Source organism: Parasteatoda tepidariorum, chromosome 4 (genome assembly GCF_043381705.1).
Source record: "Parasteatoda tepidariorum isolate YZ-2023 chromosome 4, CAS_Ptep_4.0, whole genome shotgun sequence".
Classification (NCBI taxonomy): domain Eukaryota; kingdom Metazoa; phylum Arthropoda; class Arachnida; order Araneae; family Theridiidae; genus Parasteatoda; species Parasteatoda tepidariorum.
In genome coordinates, this window is record NC_092207.1 from 16,532,522 (window position 1) to 16,546,869 (window position 14,348).

Sequence of the window (14,348 nt, forward strand, 5' to 3'; positions counted from 1 at the left end):
ATTGAACTTCAGAGTATAATAAATTGAAATAATAAAAAATTTTTTTGATTTGAAAAATAAAATGAAAAATTATTTTATTTTCAAAATTATTAAAATTATTTTGAAGATTATTTTTTGAAATGATAAAATTATTATTTTGAGTTTTAAATGATAAAAATTATTCATCAGTTCAAATATCAACTATGAAATGCCAATATTCAGTGCCAGCCTGAATATTAGTCCAAGTTTGCAATAAAACTGCAATAAAGTTCCATCAATGTGTAAATGTAGTCAGATTGTTGTTGAGTTAATGGCAGGTTTTCATATTTTCCTTTTTCATCTAACTTTATTTAAAAAACGATACATTAGTTGTTAGTACTACTATTTGACACACAAGTTAATTTGGCTTCCAAGTTGTGCTTGAAACTGTTAAGTTGCAAAACGTAGCTTAAATGCTTTAGATATACTATATAAAAGAAAAAACAGGGGAATTTCAAAAAATTGATTTGTCTTGTTTTATGATTTGAATGTATATGTATAACTAAAGGGTTTATATTAAAGCATTGCGAATAATTATAAAAAACATTATTTGTTAAACAGCTGATTTTGATTAAATAGTTCACTCTTTATAAAACAAATTAGTTCTATTTTCCTATCTTAATTTTTAACCTGCTTTTGTTTGTAAAAATAGCATAAATTAAGTCAAAAGTAAAATACATAATTAAAAAAAATTAGAGTTTAAAAAATAGCAAAAGTTAAAAAAGCATTTAAATTTTTACTTATTTTACAGTTCTGTTAATTAGTTATTATTTTTTAACAGTGAAAAACGATGACAATATTTTCAAAAAAGAATTAACGAAAAACACTATTTGTTTTTAAATGCTTTAAAATACTAAAAATTTGTTTTGAATATTTCAGGATTAAAAACAGTAGTTTTACAAACATTAAATTTTTATTAATATTTAAAGAATTATTGAAATCACTTCATATAATTCTATCCAAGTGCGCCAGTTTTTCTTACTTATAAACTCTTCAGTTTAATTAGTTTTTATTTCGTGAACACATTCACCACATTTTAGTGGCATTCTTTTAAATAAGTGGCACTATTTTATCATAATACTATCCCCATGAGCATGTGCAACGATGTTTTTTATTATAAGAACCCACGAATGTGTTTTATGATGGTTGTAAAATTCATTCGAAATCCAGATGACCCGTTTGAAGAATGTTTTATTGACACTGAAAATCTTCCTTACGTTGGAAAAATGTTTTATAGATCAGGCGAAACTATTTGTTGTTTTGAATGTAATTTATTAAAAATGGCGATAATTATTTGGGGTTTGCATTTATTATTTCTTCTAAATGGATAAGAAAATTATTTAACAATTCCTTTAAGACTTTTTAGTTTATATAAACATTTCGTCGAAAAGAATTAATAAAAAATTCTATGTTTTCTTTTGTTATTTTATATTAATTTAAAGCATGTTTAAGCATGTTTTTTGGGGGCATGTTTTAACAAAAGAGGCATGGATTGTTGTTTATCGCTGAGTAATTTATTTATAACTTCATAGATTTTCCTTTGTAACTTGTAACGTAGAAACTTAGATTAATAGACTATAGACTTAGACTAATACACTTATTCTCTTGATATAGTTAATAACATAACATAGTAACTACTTAATAGCGCAGTTATGGTTATAGAGCTTTTTTTTTTTTTAATTTATGAAAATATATTTTTTTGTTCTTAAATAAGAATAAAAATATTCACTATAGAGGAAATTTAAATCGTTATCATAATTTAATATCACTGTATTTTTAATTTTATTTCATATCCGGTGTTAAAAAGTTAACTAAAAGCTCAGATGACTATCCATGTTCAATTCTGTAGCCTTGTAATTTTGAATTCAACTCAGAAGACTAGACTCCTTGATCAATCATTAGAACAAGCTAGCTCTCGTAGAGAACTTTTTGATGGAACCAACTCATATTTACGTTACATGGAGAGGAAAACCATAAAAACTAACCATAGTTAGTCTAACAGGAAGGGGATTTTAACCCTTAACCCACCACCATTTTATGTCAGCACAGTGGTCGGTGCGAGCGAGGTGCAAAATTCGTATCGACTTGCCCCTTTAGACCTAATCTATAAATCTAAAAATAAATTTCTTTTAAAAAAATAAACAACTAAAGAATGAAAAAAGTAACTGGTAAATTAAGTCCCTAGAAGCAATCTATATTAATTGTATGCATTTGATAATTGTTTAATAATTATCAATTTGATAATTGATAATTTAAATCTAATATTGCTGATAGTCACTGTTGGACCAAATACTACAGAATATTGAAGTACGCAATTTTATATATTTTTTTTAAAATAACATAATAAGAACAAACTCCGAAAACCAATTATCTCACACATTTAGAAATCTTTTCTTTGAAGTCCAAACACAACGCTGCAATAAGGAGAAAACCCCTCTCTTTAAATCTAAATCGTCCAAAACAACAAAATCAAGAAAAGATCCACAAGTTGCCCGACGAGGACCTGTTGAATCGAGACTATTGAATTAAGAGTAGAAATGGAGAAGAATGAATGATGAAGGAGGAGAAAGGGAGGGAGTAAAATGATGCTCCATTTGTGAAGATCTCTCTCCTCTTCCGCATCCCATTCCAGTCATCCGAAACATCATCCCTGCAGATGGCGCCACACACAGTTGGAATGTTCACATCCAAATGTCATCCAGCAATCGTAATCGGAAACAGAATTTCTTCGTCTGTGCCGACGGTTCGACGACGAATGGGATCCTCTCGACGGGAATGGAGTCGAAACGGATTCGGCATCGGGGAGACGAAGAAGTCGTCGAAAGAAGAAAGAGCGAAGATTCGAATTTTTCTCCCCGTTTTTCATCTTGAGCTTCTGAGTGTGATGCTGAGGATTTCAATGGGATGCTTTGTGGATTAATTATATATTTTTTTTAATTTTACGGGTTACTTACGTAAATTCGCTCATTAGATATAATATAATCATATGGGAGACAATAAATTTTAAAACAAAGAAATTAATTGCATTTTTAATTTTTCGCTCTAAACGTTATCGAAATATTCCCCCCCCAAAATTAAAATTCTTTAAAATCCTGAAAGCAACTCACCTTTAATACGTTAATTTTTAATTATGTTAATATTCATCAGCTTTTTGAAAATTTTGTGTTAAGACATACATTTGTCTTTTTGAAACATTTATTTCAAAGTTTTTTCTTTTGAAAATTGCTTGAAGAAATAGAAAATATGTATAGAAACAAAGCAACAATTTCAATATGTTTGAAATCTTTTGCTTTTAACGTTAGCAAAACATTGGGCTGTATAAGTAAATTTTTTTTAAGAAATCTAATTAATACACCTTATATTGTTTTTAATTCTGTTAATATTTCTCAGTTTTTAAAAGTTTTGTCACCAAAAATAGTATAACTGTACCAAAATATCTTTTACTTTCTAATAATCGTAGAAAATTAACATACTTGGAATTTAATCATTGCATTATTCTATTGACTACACATAAAAGATGAAGTTCATTTATTTCTTAATCATAGGAATGCAAAGAAAGAGTAGATTGTTTCAAAAATTTCTAGCAAAGCTACGTTTTTGAATTTTTACACATTAACTTCGCGAAAATACTATTCATTTATACATGTAAATAAATGAAGTATATTATATATAAAGATTTAAAATAAATCGATGAGAAATATTTCCTTATAAGTATTCAAACTTTTATTTAACAACTAATTGTTTAGTTAAAAGAAATTAGTTGCATTCTTTCAAAACAAAACTAAAGAGTTTACTTTAATTACTTTTTATCTCTAACAAAAATCCAATAAATTTACGTTATTTTAAGAAATTGCTTTTCTTTTTTTAAACTTCAATCATTAATTAAAATATTTAATATAATGAACGATTTTTTACAATTTGAAATTGGCATTCGTATCTATTTTTGAATAAATTAATTATTTTTAATTCAGTAGTTCCAAAATATTTAAATCTGAGAGAATGAAGACTAGTACAGTATTCTGATGTAATATACAACTGACAGAATTTTAAAAAAAATATTCCGTTTAAACTGGGTTTTTTTTTTCATATTTCCTTTTCGTTCTTTTAAACGACGACATATAAATAAACGAACTAGTATTTTTATGTTCAAAATACTGAGTCATGGTGAAACAAATGGATTTTCGATGTCAAATGTCCATTTGAGTATTGGAATAGAACACAATATGGGGATTTCCAGCTGCGATAAAAGATTGTTTTTCATCCGAAAAATACATTTTCCAAATCTAATATCCCCCCATGAGAGCTTTAATCAATTTGACAGACCTAAAGAAAACAACACTTCGTTTGACCTAAATCCTAAAACATATGAAATTTGAAATAAAAACTACTTAATTTCTTATATTTTATTTTAAGATGGTTTAATGCACGTGTATAATTATTAAATACTTATAATAATGACCTTAAATTCAGGCTTAACCTTTAGCAATATGTTTAAATACATTATTTCCAATTTTCAAGCTTTATTCTTACTTTTAAGTAACAGAAGTCTAAATAGGATACAATTATAGTTCTCTTTTAATAAGATCTGTACAATGGTCATAAAATAATTAACGTTTTTATATACATCATTTGAATAATTATGACTATAGTTTTTAGATTATGTTCCTCACTTTAAAAAATATTGCTGAACATTTACATTATAACACAAAAATAGTATCAGCACTCATGGCGGGTGACAATCATATTTACTGTAAATTTAATACTTACTGTAACAATTCACGAAATAATCCCTATATGATTTCATAAAATCGAAGTTCTTAATTTACATAACTCTTGCCAGGCCTGTTTTGACATATGCTTCTGAAGCTTGGACAGTGACAAAACTGGAGGAAAATTGTATCTCATTATTTCAGAGAAAGATTTTGCTGAGTATACTCGGTGATGTAGATGAAAATAATAACTGGAGAAAGAGATTCAATTTTGAACAGTAATTTATAAACAAGTTGATATTATTAAATACATAAGAATAAAGAGAATGAATTGGATGGTCCACGTGATTCGAATGAGTGATGACAATTTAATAAAAAGATTTTGTCTTGACCCACTGGAACAAGAAGGCGGGGAAGGCCGTTTTTGAGATGGGTTGATTCGGTGGAGTCTGATTTTCTTGCAATTAATGAAAATAATTGCAGATTAAAGATAAATAGGACGCCGTTATGGAGAAATCTTCAGAGGAAGGCATTGGCCTACATTGGGCAGTCTGACCATTTATGATGATGATGATGATTCCATAACGTAATGTGGATTGTTTTATAAAAGGAAAAAATAAGTTTGAAAACCAGTAGTGACATCATAGTGGTTGAAAGTTATCTTGGCCCTCTATAGACAAGAATCTAAACTACTTCCCTGCATTATTTATTGTAAGAATTGAAGTATGCTGTAGAATTTTAATTTTTCACAAATATTTACCTCATAAGTTTCTAGAGGTTTTTTTTTTGTAGAATATAAGCAAATAATTGTCATCAAATTAGTATATGTCACTTTTGTCCTGCAAGAAAATTCGCAATTGCTAAAACCATCTCAAAACTCCAACAAAATTCAGAAAAAAAATTTAAATTTTTATTATAAAACTGAAAGTGCAGGTGCTGAAATAAATAAAACAATGCCCCAGTTATCGTTAAGACAAATAAAACCAGACGTAAAATGTCGCCAATAAAGCCAGACCTCCAGCAAGGATGATACTAAAACTTCCTTTAATCCCTTTCAAGTTTTCATTGTTGGATGCCTAACGGTTTTGTAAAAGACGAAGGAAACAAAACAGCTTGTAACTGTGTTTTTATGGATCTGCAAGCAATTGTATTTCAGATTTAGTCACACTTTTATGCATTTTCACCTTCTGTTGCTTTCAAACCTATTTTGTGATATCCGTTTACATTTTATTACTGTTTTTTTCGTATATGCGTTTTAATACATTTTTTTACAAGGTTGGTCACACGGCATCTAAACAGGTTATTATTAATTTTGTGGTACGTATTTAAATGCTTAGATAAGCAATTGTTTTAACTGAGTTATAGTTCGCTATCATTATTGTTCTAACCCCCTCCCCGGCTCCTAGGGGCCCAGGTCAGGAGCCAGGTTGGATAACTCTTATTACATGTAAACAGACTATGCTAAAATACTTATTTTATATTTGTCATATAACTTTTCATCTGCGGAATATAATTTATAATAAAGTGGAATATATTTAATTTGAGGATTTCTATAAAGTTAAATAAAAGCTAAACAATTAAAATATGGTTATAAAAGTACTTAGTTCAAGTAACAACTCACATCTTACTTAACTAAAATACCTTATATTTATGTGTTGTATAACTTATAACTAGTAAATGCAACTTGGTTTTAAAACGAAAGTATTCACAAAGTAACAGATAAAATATTCACAATGTAAAACGTTAAATATATCTTAATTATCATAAAAGAAAAAAAAAAACTATTTGCATATGCATTTTATACATTTTTAAGAAATTTGTTTTGACTCATCGAACATTACGTATTGTTGTAAATTTTTAGAGAAAATATATGCATAAAGAAAAATCAATCTTGTGCAAGAATATCGATAAAACTAAGTGAAGTGGGAGAAAAAAATATCCTATTCTTTCTTTCCACGCGCTTGCTAAACCGTCAAGAAAATCTGAGAAAATCCTCAGCTTTTCTTTTGAGGAAGTAGTCGATCCATAAAATCGAAAAGTGAAGAAAGGAAGAGAAAAAAATTCCAGAATAAAAAAAAAAGTAATATTATATAAGAAAAAGGTAACTTATACCAAGCAAACCAGCAGGATAAAAGAATATGAAATGCTAAAACAAGAAGATAATACGGAAAAACGTTAAGCCTATTGTTTTCAATGCAATCTAACAGAAAAACGGGAAAAGGGGTGGAGCGATTTCAATTTACTCCCATCCCTTAACCGACGTCATAAACAAGAAAAAATAAATAAAAATGTACACATATCAAGACTACATTTTCATTTTTTTTTCTTCGAGCACCCCCCTTTTCTTCATCATATCTTTAGATTGAGAAGAAAAAAGGGTCTTGAAATTGTATCGGCAGAAAAAGTTACGAAAGGGTAAATTGTATACCTGCGAGCTTGCATTGGCGAGTCTAGTTTATTCGCCAATTTCATAGAAAGAAATCGATTCGGCGAGAAAACGAAATTACCACTATGCAGATGAGATGACTTGCACGAAAAAGGATACTCGGCGAAAAAAAAAATATCTAAACAAAAAAACAAAATTGAGGCGCAAACCCTTTTATGCCGACAAAGATATTGCCAATTACTGAAAAGTCCTGCCTTGTGCTAAACTCGCTTGCACGCTTTTCAGAGCAACAAGTTCTCAAATTCTGAAACGCAATTTGTATTCTTCCATGAAAGATTTATGCCTTCCGATGGTGGTGGTAGAGGGTTCAAAACGAAAAGAACTACATCCTTACACGATGTCCTTCGCATAAACCCAATCGCGCACGTCTGCTTACCAATAAAATTTGCCATTTTTTTTTTCTCTCTCCTAGTTCCACGTAGCAGTATTCTTTCGTTGCCTGCAATCAGGCGAAGAGCGAAGATAGGCTTTCTTTCAAAAAGGCCATGCCTGACAGCGAAATTAAGTTAATAATGTTGAACTGGATGTGTATCGAAAAGAGCGTGTCTTCTTTGTTAAGCTATTAAGTTCTGAAGCTCGTAGTTGAGGCTTATTATCTGTATGTTCCATCATTCGTCAAAAGTTTGTTTGGCTGGTAATGAGCTAAAAGAGAGACAAAAGATGCATCTTGCCATGTCTCCAGTTACGGAAATAGGCGGATGAGAAGAAGTCCTTATGTTCCAACTGGAAGATCTTACAAGTCGCCCATCTTAAATCACGCACGGCGATTAAAGCTCGTTGTTGTCTGGCTCATTATATCACGTCGGAAGCACTTGTTGGTTCCGTTTACAAAGTTATGGGACAGTTAGAAGATTCGAGGAGAACCTAGAAAGAGGATAGGGTGAAAAAAAAAATTAAATGGCGAAGAGTTCTCGTACTTGATGAATGATGGCAAGTTAGGCAATTTTCGCCCCTGCAATACCTGCGATATAGCGTTACTCAGAGGCGGGTCGTTAAAAATCGGCTGTCAGATTTGGCGAGTTAATCAGTTGGTAAGCTATTTATCCTCGCCTGGAATAATTACTAAAATAAATAGTAGGGGTTGTTATGGAAATGCATCAGACACTTGTTGTCGGATCTTGGAACTAGCGATACATATCCTATTTCGAACTTTTAAGTGTATGTCGTGCTGAAAGTTTATCTCGTCTTTTTCGTTTTCTTCGTTTATTTCGTTAACTGCTTTCTGAAGGAAAATTAAGCTTAAGACTTGTAAATTGAAGAAAAATGATTCAGATTTAGAACTCAAAGTTTGCGTTAAATTTAGGTAGTAAAAGAGTTTTAATTCTTTTAAAGGTTTCTCTTAAAAGAAAAATAAACCTGTTTTATTTAATATTTTATCTGTGTATTTCGCTATTTAATAAATTGTTAAATAAGTGTTATTTTCTTAGGGAAACGATATTGTAAATAAAAGTGAGTTTTCTTACCTCTTGCAATTTTTGTGATATTAACTTGTTATATGATTTTATGCATTCAAATTAACGACCATCATTTTTAGCCCCTTCTTAATCCCATCTGTTTAATCCCTTACGGTTGACAAAACTTCATGCAAAACAAAATCACAAAAATTAGCAATTAAATTTGTAAGACTTACTTTATAAATCGAATATGCCAGTTTAATAACCGATCGTACAATCATTCAGCATTTGCATTGTTTAAATAAATATTTTATCAAACCAATTAACTCAATTTCATTAGGACAACTATTATGACTATTTGTTTGACTCTTGAGCTGTATTTTTCGTATCTATAAACCATTTTATCACCACTTATAGGATAAAATATTACATTTAAAGAAAGATCTTTTAACTGTTTTACATGCAATATTGTAATATATAAATGGTAACAATAAAACAACTATACATTTTGTACAGTTCATAGAGATTGTATTTTTGAATTTATATATATTTATCACAATTACTTGCTAATATATAATATTCTCTAATTGTATTTAAATTGTTTATCGCCAATACTCATAGAATATATAGATTTTTTTAAAAAATATTTTAAAGATATAATACATAGAATTCAACTCGTACTCATATATTTTTGGTACAATTAGTTCATAGATCGCATTTTATAATAGAAATATTATAGATTAGGGAATATAATAGAAATATCATTACTGATATTGAGATTTAGAGGTATCTTTAGTGAAGTGTCATTAGTAATTAATTAATATTTTCAGTTTATAAGATTGTTTAATAGCATAAATTTTTATCTGTAATAATCTAGAAATATATTCATAGTTTCTTGATAAGAAATAATTCATAGAATACATTATATTTTTGACTTTATTTAGAGGTATCATTTGTTATTCTTGTAGGCCCGGGAGGCCACCGAAGCGAGCAACGATGGTTGGCATAAATCATAATGGAACCAATCCCAGTATGCTTCTGAAAAAATCAAGAATGGACGGTGAATACCCTGGGTACGAAAATGGGCACATAGGTAAGATATTTTGCACTCTTACATTTAATCATTTTATCAAAAATTACTTCACTGAATATACATTTTATCCCTTAGCTAATAAATATAAATAAAGATAAAAAAAAATAAGAGTTTAATAACTTAATTGGCTCTGGATAGAAAAAGTTTGGTTGCTAGTTTAATGAATACAAATTTTTGTGCAAGCTTGAATACAGATTTTAATGCAAACTTCAATGAGCACAAATTTGAAATTTTAATCTCTTCTTTTAAATCATAGTTGGCCTGACAGCCCAATGTGGATCTATGACTTCCTCTGAAAATTTCTTTCGATTTGTCTCTGATTTTTTCATTAATTGTAAGAGAATTTTTTCATTAAAACCTTTTAAATATTGCTACAAATAATTACTAATTTTAAATTTTTCATCAATTTTACTATTTTTGCAACGTGTTTTCTAAACTTACGAACTTAACAAAGAAAATACTTCAGCTGTTTTGATTTTGCTACTTTAGCACTAATAGGGTTCCTAACAATAAATAGGGTTCCTAACACTTGGTTCCTGATAATAAATTTAGGAATCAAGCTCTACACGCTTAAGACAAACGTTTTGAATATTTTTTAATGATGAACCATCATAAACAAGATGGTTATCGTTATAAAAGAGTCCATTAAATCCCATCCTAATTCTTAATAGTATCACCAAGACGGGCCATCAACCCTTGTTAGGAATTGGAACAAATTTATGTTGGACAAATATGAGCAAAACCATCATGGTTTGATGGATTTGTTTGATGGTCATGCAAAAAATCCATCCTGAATCAATATATTTTATTGGTTTGCAACTTAATGACTGATCAAAAACCATCTATGTTACTTTCATATACATAACTTTTTAGTCAATAAAATTTTAGACTGAAAATTTTATTTGCAATTAATAAAATCATGTTAAGTCAAAATTTACGTACTTTTATGAATGTTTAAGTGAATTAATATTTCCAAATTTTATAAATTTAGTTAGACAAGTAATAGTTCAGAATGACATTTTAGAAGAAAATCGATATTACTTTTAATTATTAATAGTTGCTAGATTTATTTTTAGCTGTATCGTTAATCAAACAGCATTTTATAAATAATTTATCAAACTAATTTCTTAATCTCGATTTTAGAGGACAAATTTTTTACAACTTTTCGCCTAACCAAAACACCAGAAACAATACATCATTGCCATCTGTACAACGCAGTTTTTTTTTTTACAATAGAAAGTCCATATTTCCGTCATATTAATTATTTTCCCTAACAACGAACAAAAATCCCCATGATCAAATCTACTCATTATAATTATGAGACAATTCTTAGCTAAAATGCATAAATTATGTATTTCCAGCAACCATCAAAATCGTATGCTTCGTTAGTAACATCAATTTCAGAATTAATCCTTAAATGCGTTAAGAATTTATTTGTTAACGATAGATTCTTACTGAGAAAAAAGCTAAATTATTTTGCGATTAATCATTCGAGCTTACAAAAGCAGGAATGTAGACTTTTTTTTACTTAATTCACGCAGATCAATGAATTTTACCCCTGACTTCTGCATAGCAATTAAGTTTTCAATAAGTCATTAATTTTTTCCACCAAAAACTTCATTTTTTATCGCTCAGTTTTTTTTAGTTTTTTTTCTGACAAAAAGTCTATTCATAAAAATGTTTTTTATTGATAAATACAGCTATGCGTTACCGTTTTACGAACTCGTTAACGTTTTGGGAACGCGTTAACGTATGATTTTATTCACTGAAAAGAACTGATTAGAAACAGAAAGCTAATGACTTGTTAGTATTGAATAAGGTTAATTGGTGAATGAAAAAAAAAGCAAACTTTCAATCGATAATTGAAATTTATTTCTAATTAAGCTAAATGCTGAAATGTGCTTATAAAAATAAACTTAGAGATTCAGAGTTGCTAAGATTAATTTAAGTAAAAAAAAATTGTAAAAATTGCAATCGGTGTAAAACAAAAGAATTTTGAAGCAGAGATGTCGAAAATTTTAAGCTTCTTTTAAAAATTTCGACACAGAAAATTTTTCAAATATTTAAATAAGTAATTTATTTCACTGAAGTACCTTTTTTGTTAAATTCGTTACGTTTTGCTCAAATATGTTAAGTACTGTTTAAATATATCAACCTTTATTGAAATACATAAATTATTTAAATATATCAGGCGTTATATTATTGTATTAATAATTAAAAATATGTAAGAAATAACCAATAAAATTTGAAATATTGATCATCTTTCTAGTTTGACTTGCAAAATGAAGCTACTATTAATGCTAAGTCAAACTGTTCAAATGTAACTTTTAATTATAGATCTAAAGATCGTTTCCTTAAATAAAATGCAAAAACAAAATATTAATAAGGTGATAAGTTCCAAAAAGTATAGAGTTTATGGTCAAAAATTAACAATAATTAATCAAATATAATATTAATATACAATATTCAAAAAGAAAAAAAATATTAGGTTAAATAATAAGTTTAATGTCTTAAATTCAAATAATTCAAAGTTTATTTTAAATATGAAAATTTTTGTTTGCAAATCAAAATTCATCATTTACGTTTCTCAGCGATAAGAGCTAATTAAAATCATAATGCAACATACACAATATACACAACGAAAAAAAATTTTGGCAAAATTATGGTACTTGTAAAATTTTTAGTTAAAAAAATAAAAATTACAAAAAAAACATAATTTTGGTAATAAAACCAAAATACACAATATTAAAACTATTCATTTGGTAATTTTTTCCATTCATAAGGTAACATTTTACCGAACATTCTGGTTTCCAAAATTATAGTTCATATTACCACAAATTTGGTAAAAATACAAAACTGAAAAGTCAATTTAATCAAATAAATGGTTTTTATGGCATGATTTAAATTATCATGAAAATATTACCAAATTTTACCACATTTACTATCAAATAGCGTAGTAATAAAACCATATTTTATTCTTAATTTTACCAAAAGTCATGGTTCTCTAAAAATGACAGAAATTTTGGTGTCCTAATTATGCCAGAAACACGATAAATGTTACCATATTCTGATTGTTTTGACCATATTTTTTCCCTCCGTGAATGTTTTTAAAATATCTATTTATGCATTTATTTTGAGTTTGCATTTGCATAAACATATTTAACCTGATCGCCAAATAGAAAGTCTTTACATATTCTTCTATTTCATATTTTATAATCGTTTGAGTCTTTTTGATATATCTCAATTCATGTTTTATGACTTATACCTTATATAGGCAAAAGCTATGTTTATACATACTAAACGCATATATCTATGAACATATGTAGGTTTACAAAGTAAAAAGCGATACGTATTTTACATATTCCAGGCTTCAAACACGCCTTTACTGTCACATGCGTAAATTTTATATCTTAAAAGCATACGAGAATCTTTATATCAAAAGTATATGTGATAGAACAAATTTTCCCTCTCCCACAGCTACTGCTCTATTTCCCCCTACGCTTTTTCCCCATTTGAGAGTTGTCTATGAATACTGCATCACTAAAATAAGTGGAAAAAAAACTTTTAGAAACATGTGTGAGCCTGTAATGTTGTTAGACCACGACTGAAAGTGGTGTATGTCGAATGAAAGCTGGTTCAATGTTTGGGATAAATTCTCCTAAAATGCGCAGTTATAAAGTGGTAGGTAAATAAATATTTACTGATATTCATGCATATGGAGTACTAATATTAGTACGCCTAGTTCATGCATATTCAGTAAAAGTATGACATGCATAAGTTGCACGTAAAGCATTCAAATGCATTAGTAATATTGCCACCCGGAATTCATGATAAGAAAGTTCAAATAAATGTACAATCCGTTATTATTTGAAAAATTTATATCACTACTATAATATTATTAGAAATTTTTAAACGTTTATGTAAGTATAAATTTTAAATAGTAATTAACAAATTTAGAGATGGAGGAATTTAAGAATTTTAAACGAATATATCTGGGTTTTGAATATATGAAGAAAGTTTGCTGTATTGCATTTAAACGTTTCATGCAAATTTCAAACAAAATTTAAATTTTAAACAATAACACAAAGACGCGATGAAAGATTTTTGAATAAATTCATGTTTTTTCTTTTTCCATTTTAAAAAATGGAATGTGAAAAACTACGTACAATATTAATAGCGTTTAAATATATTTTAATTTGCAGCACCATATAAAATTTTCTTTAGTAACAGACATATATAGATAAGGGACTTATAAATATGCATTTTTTTCATTTAAAAAAGTTTGGTTTGATTTAAATTTTTTCTGTAACATTAGCAAAGTTAATAATCTATACAAACAGCACATAAATTTTACGTAATATCACACAAATAAGATTTGAAAAAAAATTCTTTTTTAATTAAAAATCTGAGTTTGTGTAGTTTTGCTATATTGTTTGCAAGATTAATCATTACATCTAAATTTAAAAATGCCTCTGAGCTTTAAATAGTAACGCAAAGAAAACGGAAAGGTTCAACCGAAAATTTTAATCAATTTTAATTTCATAGATTTAAGATCAAATTTATTTTTCTTCCCTTAAGAAATTGTCTTAAGCTCAGAAACATTTCATGAAAGTTAGCTTACTACTGACATTATATTTAAGTGTTGAATAATCTACAAATGTTTGAATCATTTGAAAATTATACATCAT

At 28.1% G+C, this 14,348-nt stretch overlaps 1 protein-coding gene across 7 annotated transcripts in view; it reads left to right on the top strand.

Annotated features, from left to right (window-relative positions):
- The window catches only part of LOC107453438 (dachshund homolog 1-like), a 243,172-nt gene that overhangs the window by 123,001 nt on the left and 105,823 nt on the right, over positions 1–14,348 (top strand). For all 7 annotated transcript variants that reach the window (XM_016070275.3, XM_043040515.2, XM_071179323.1 and 4 more), the window contains 1 exon segment: positions 9,536–9,660. In XM_016070275.3, coding sequence (XP_015925761.1) covers positions 9,536–9,660 — 125 coding nt within the window.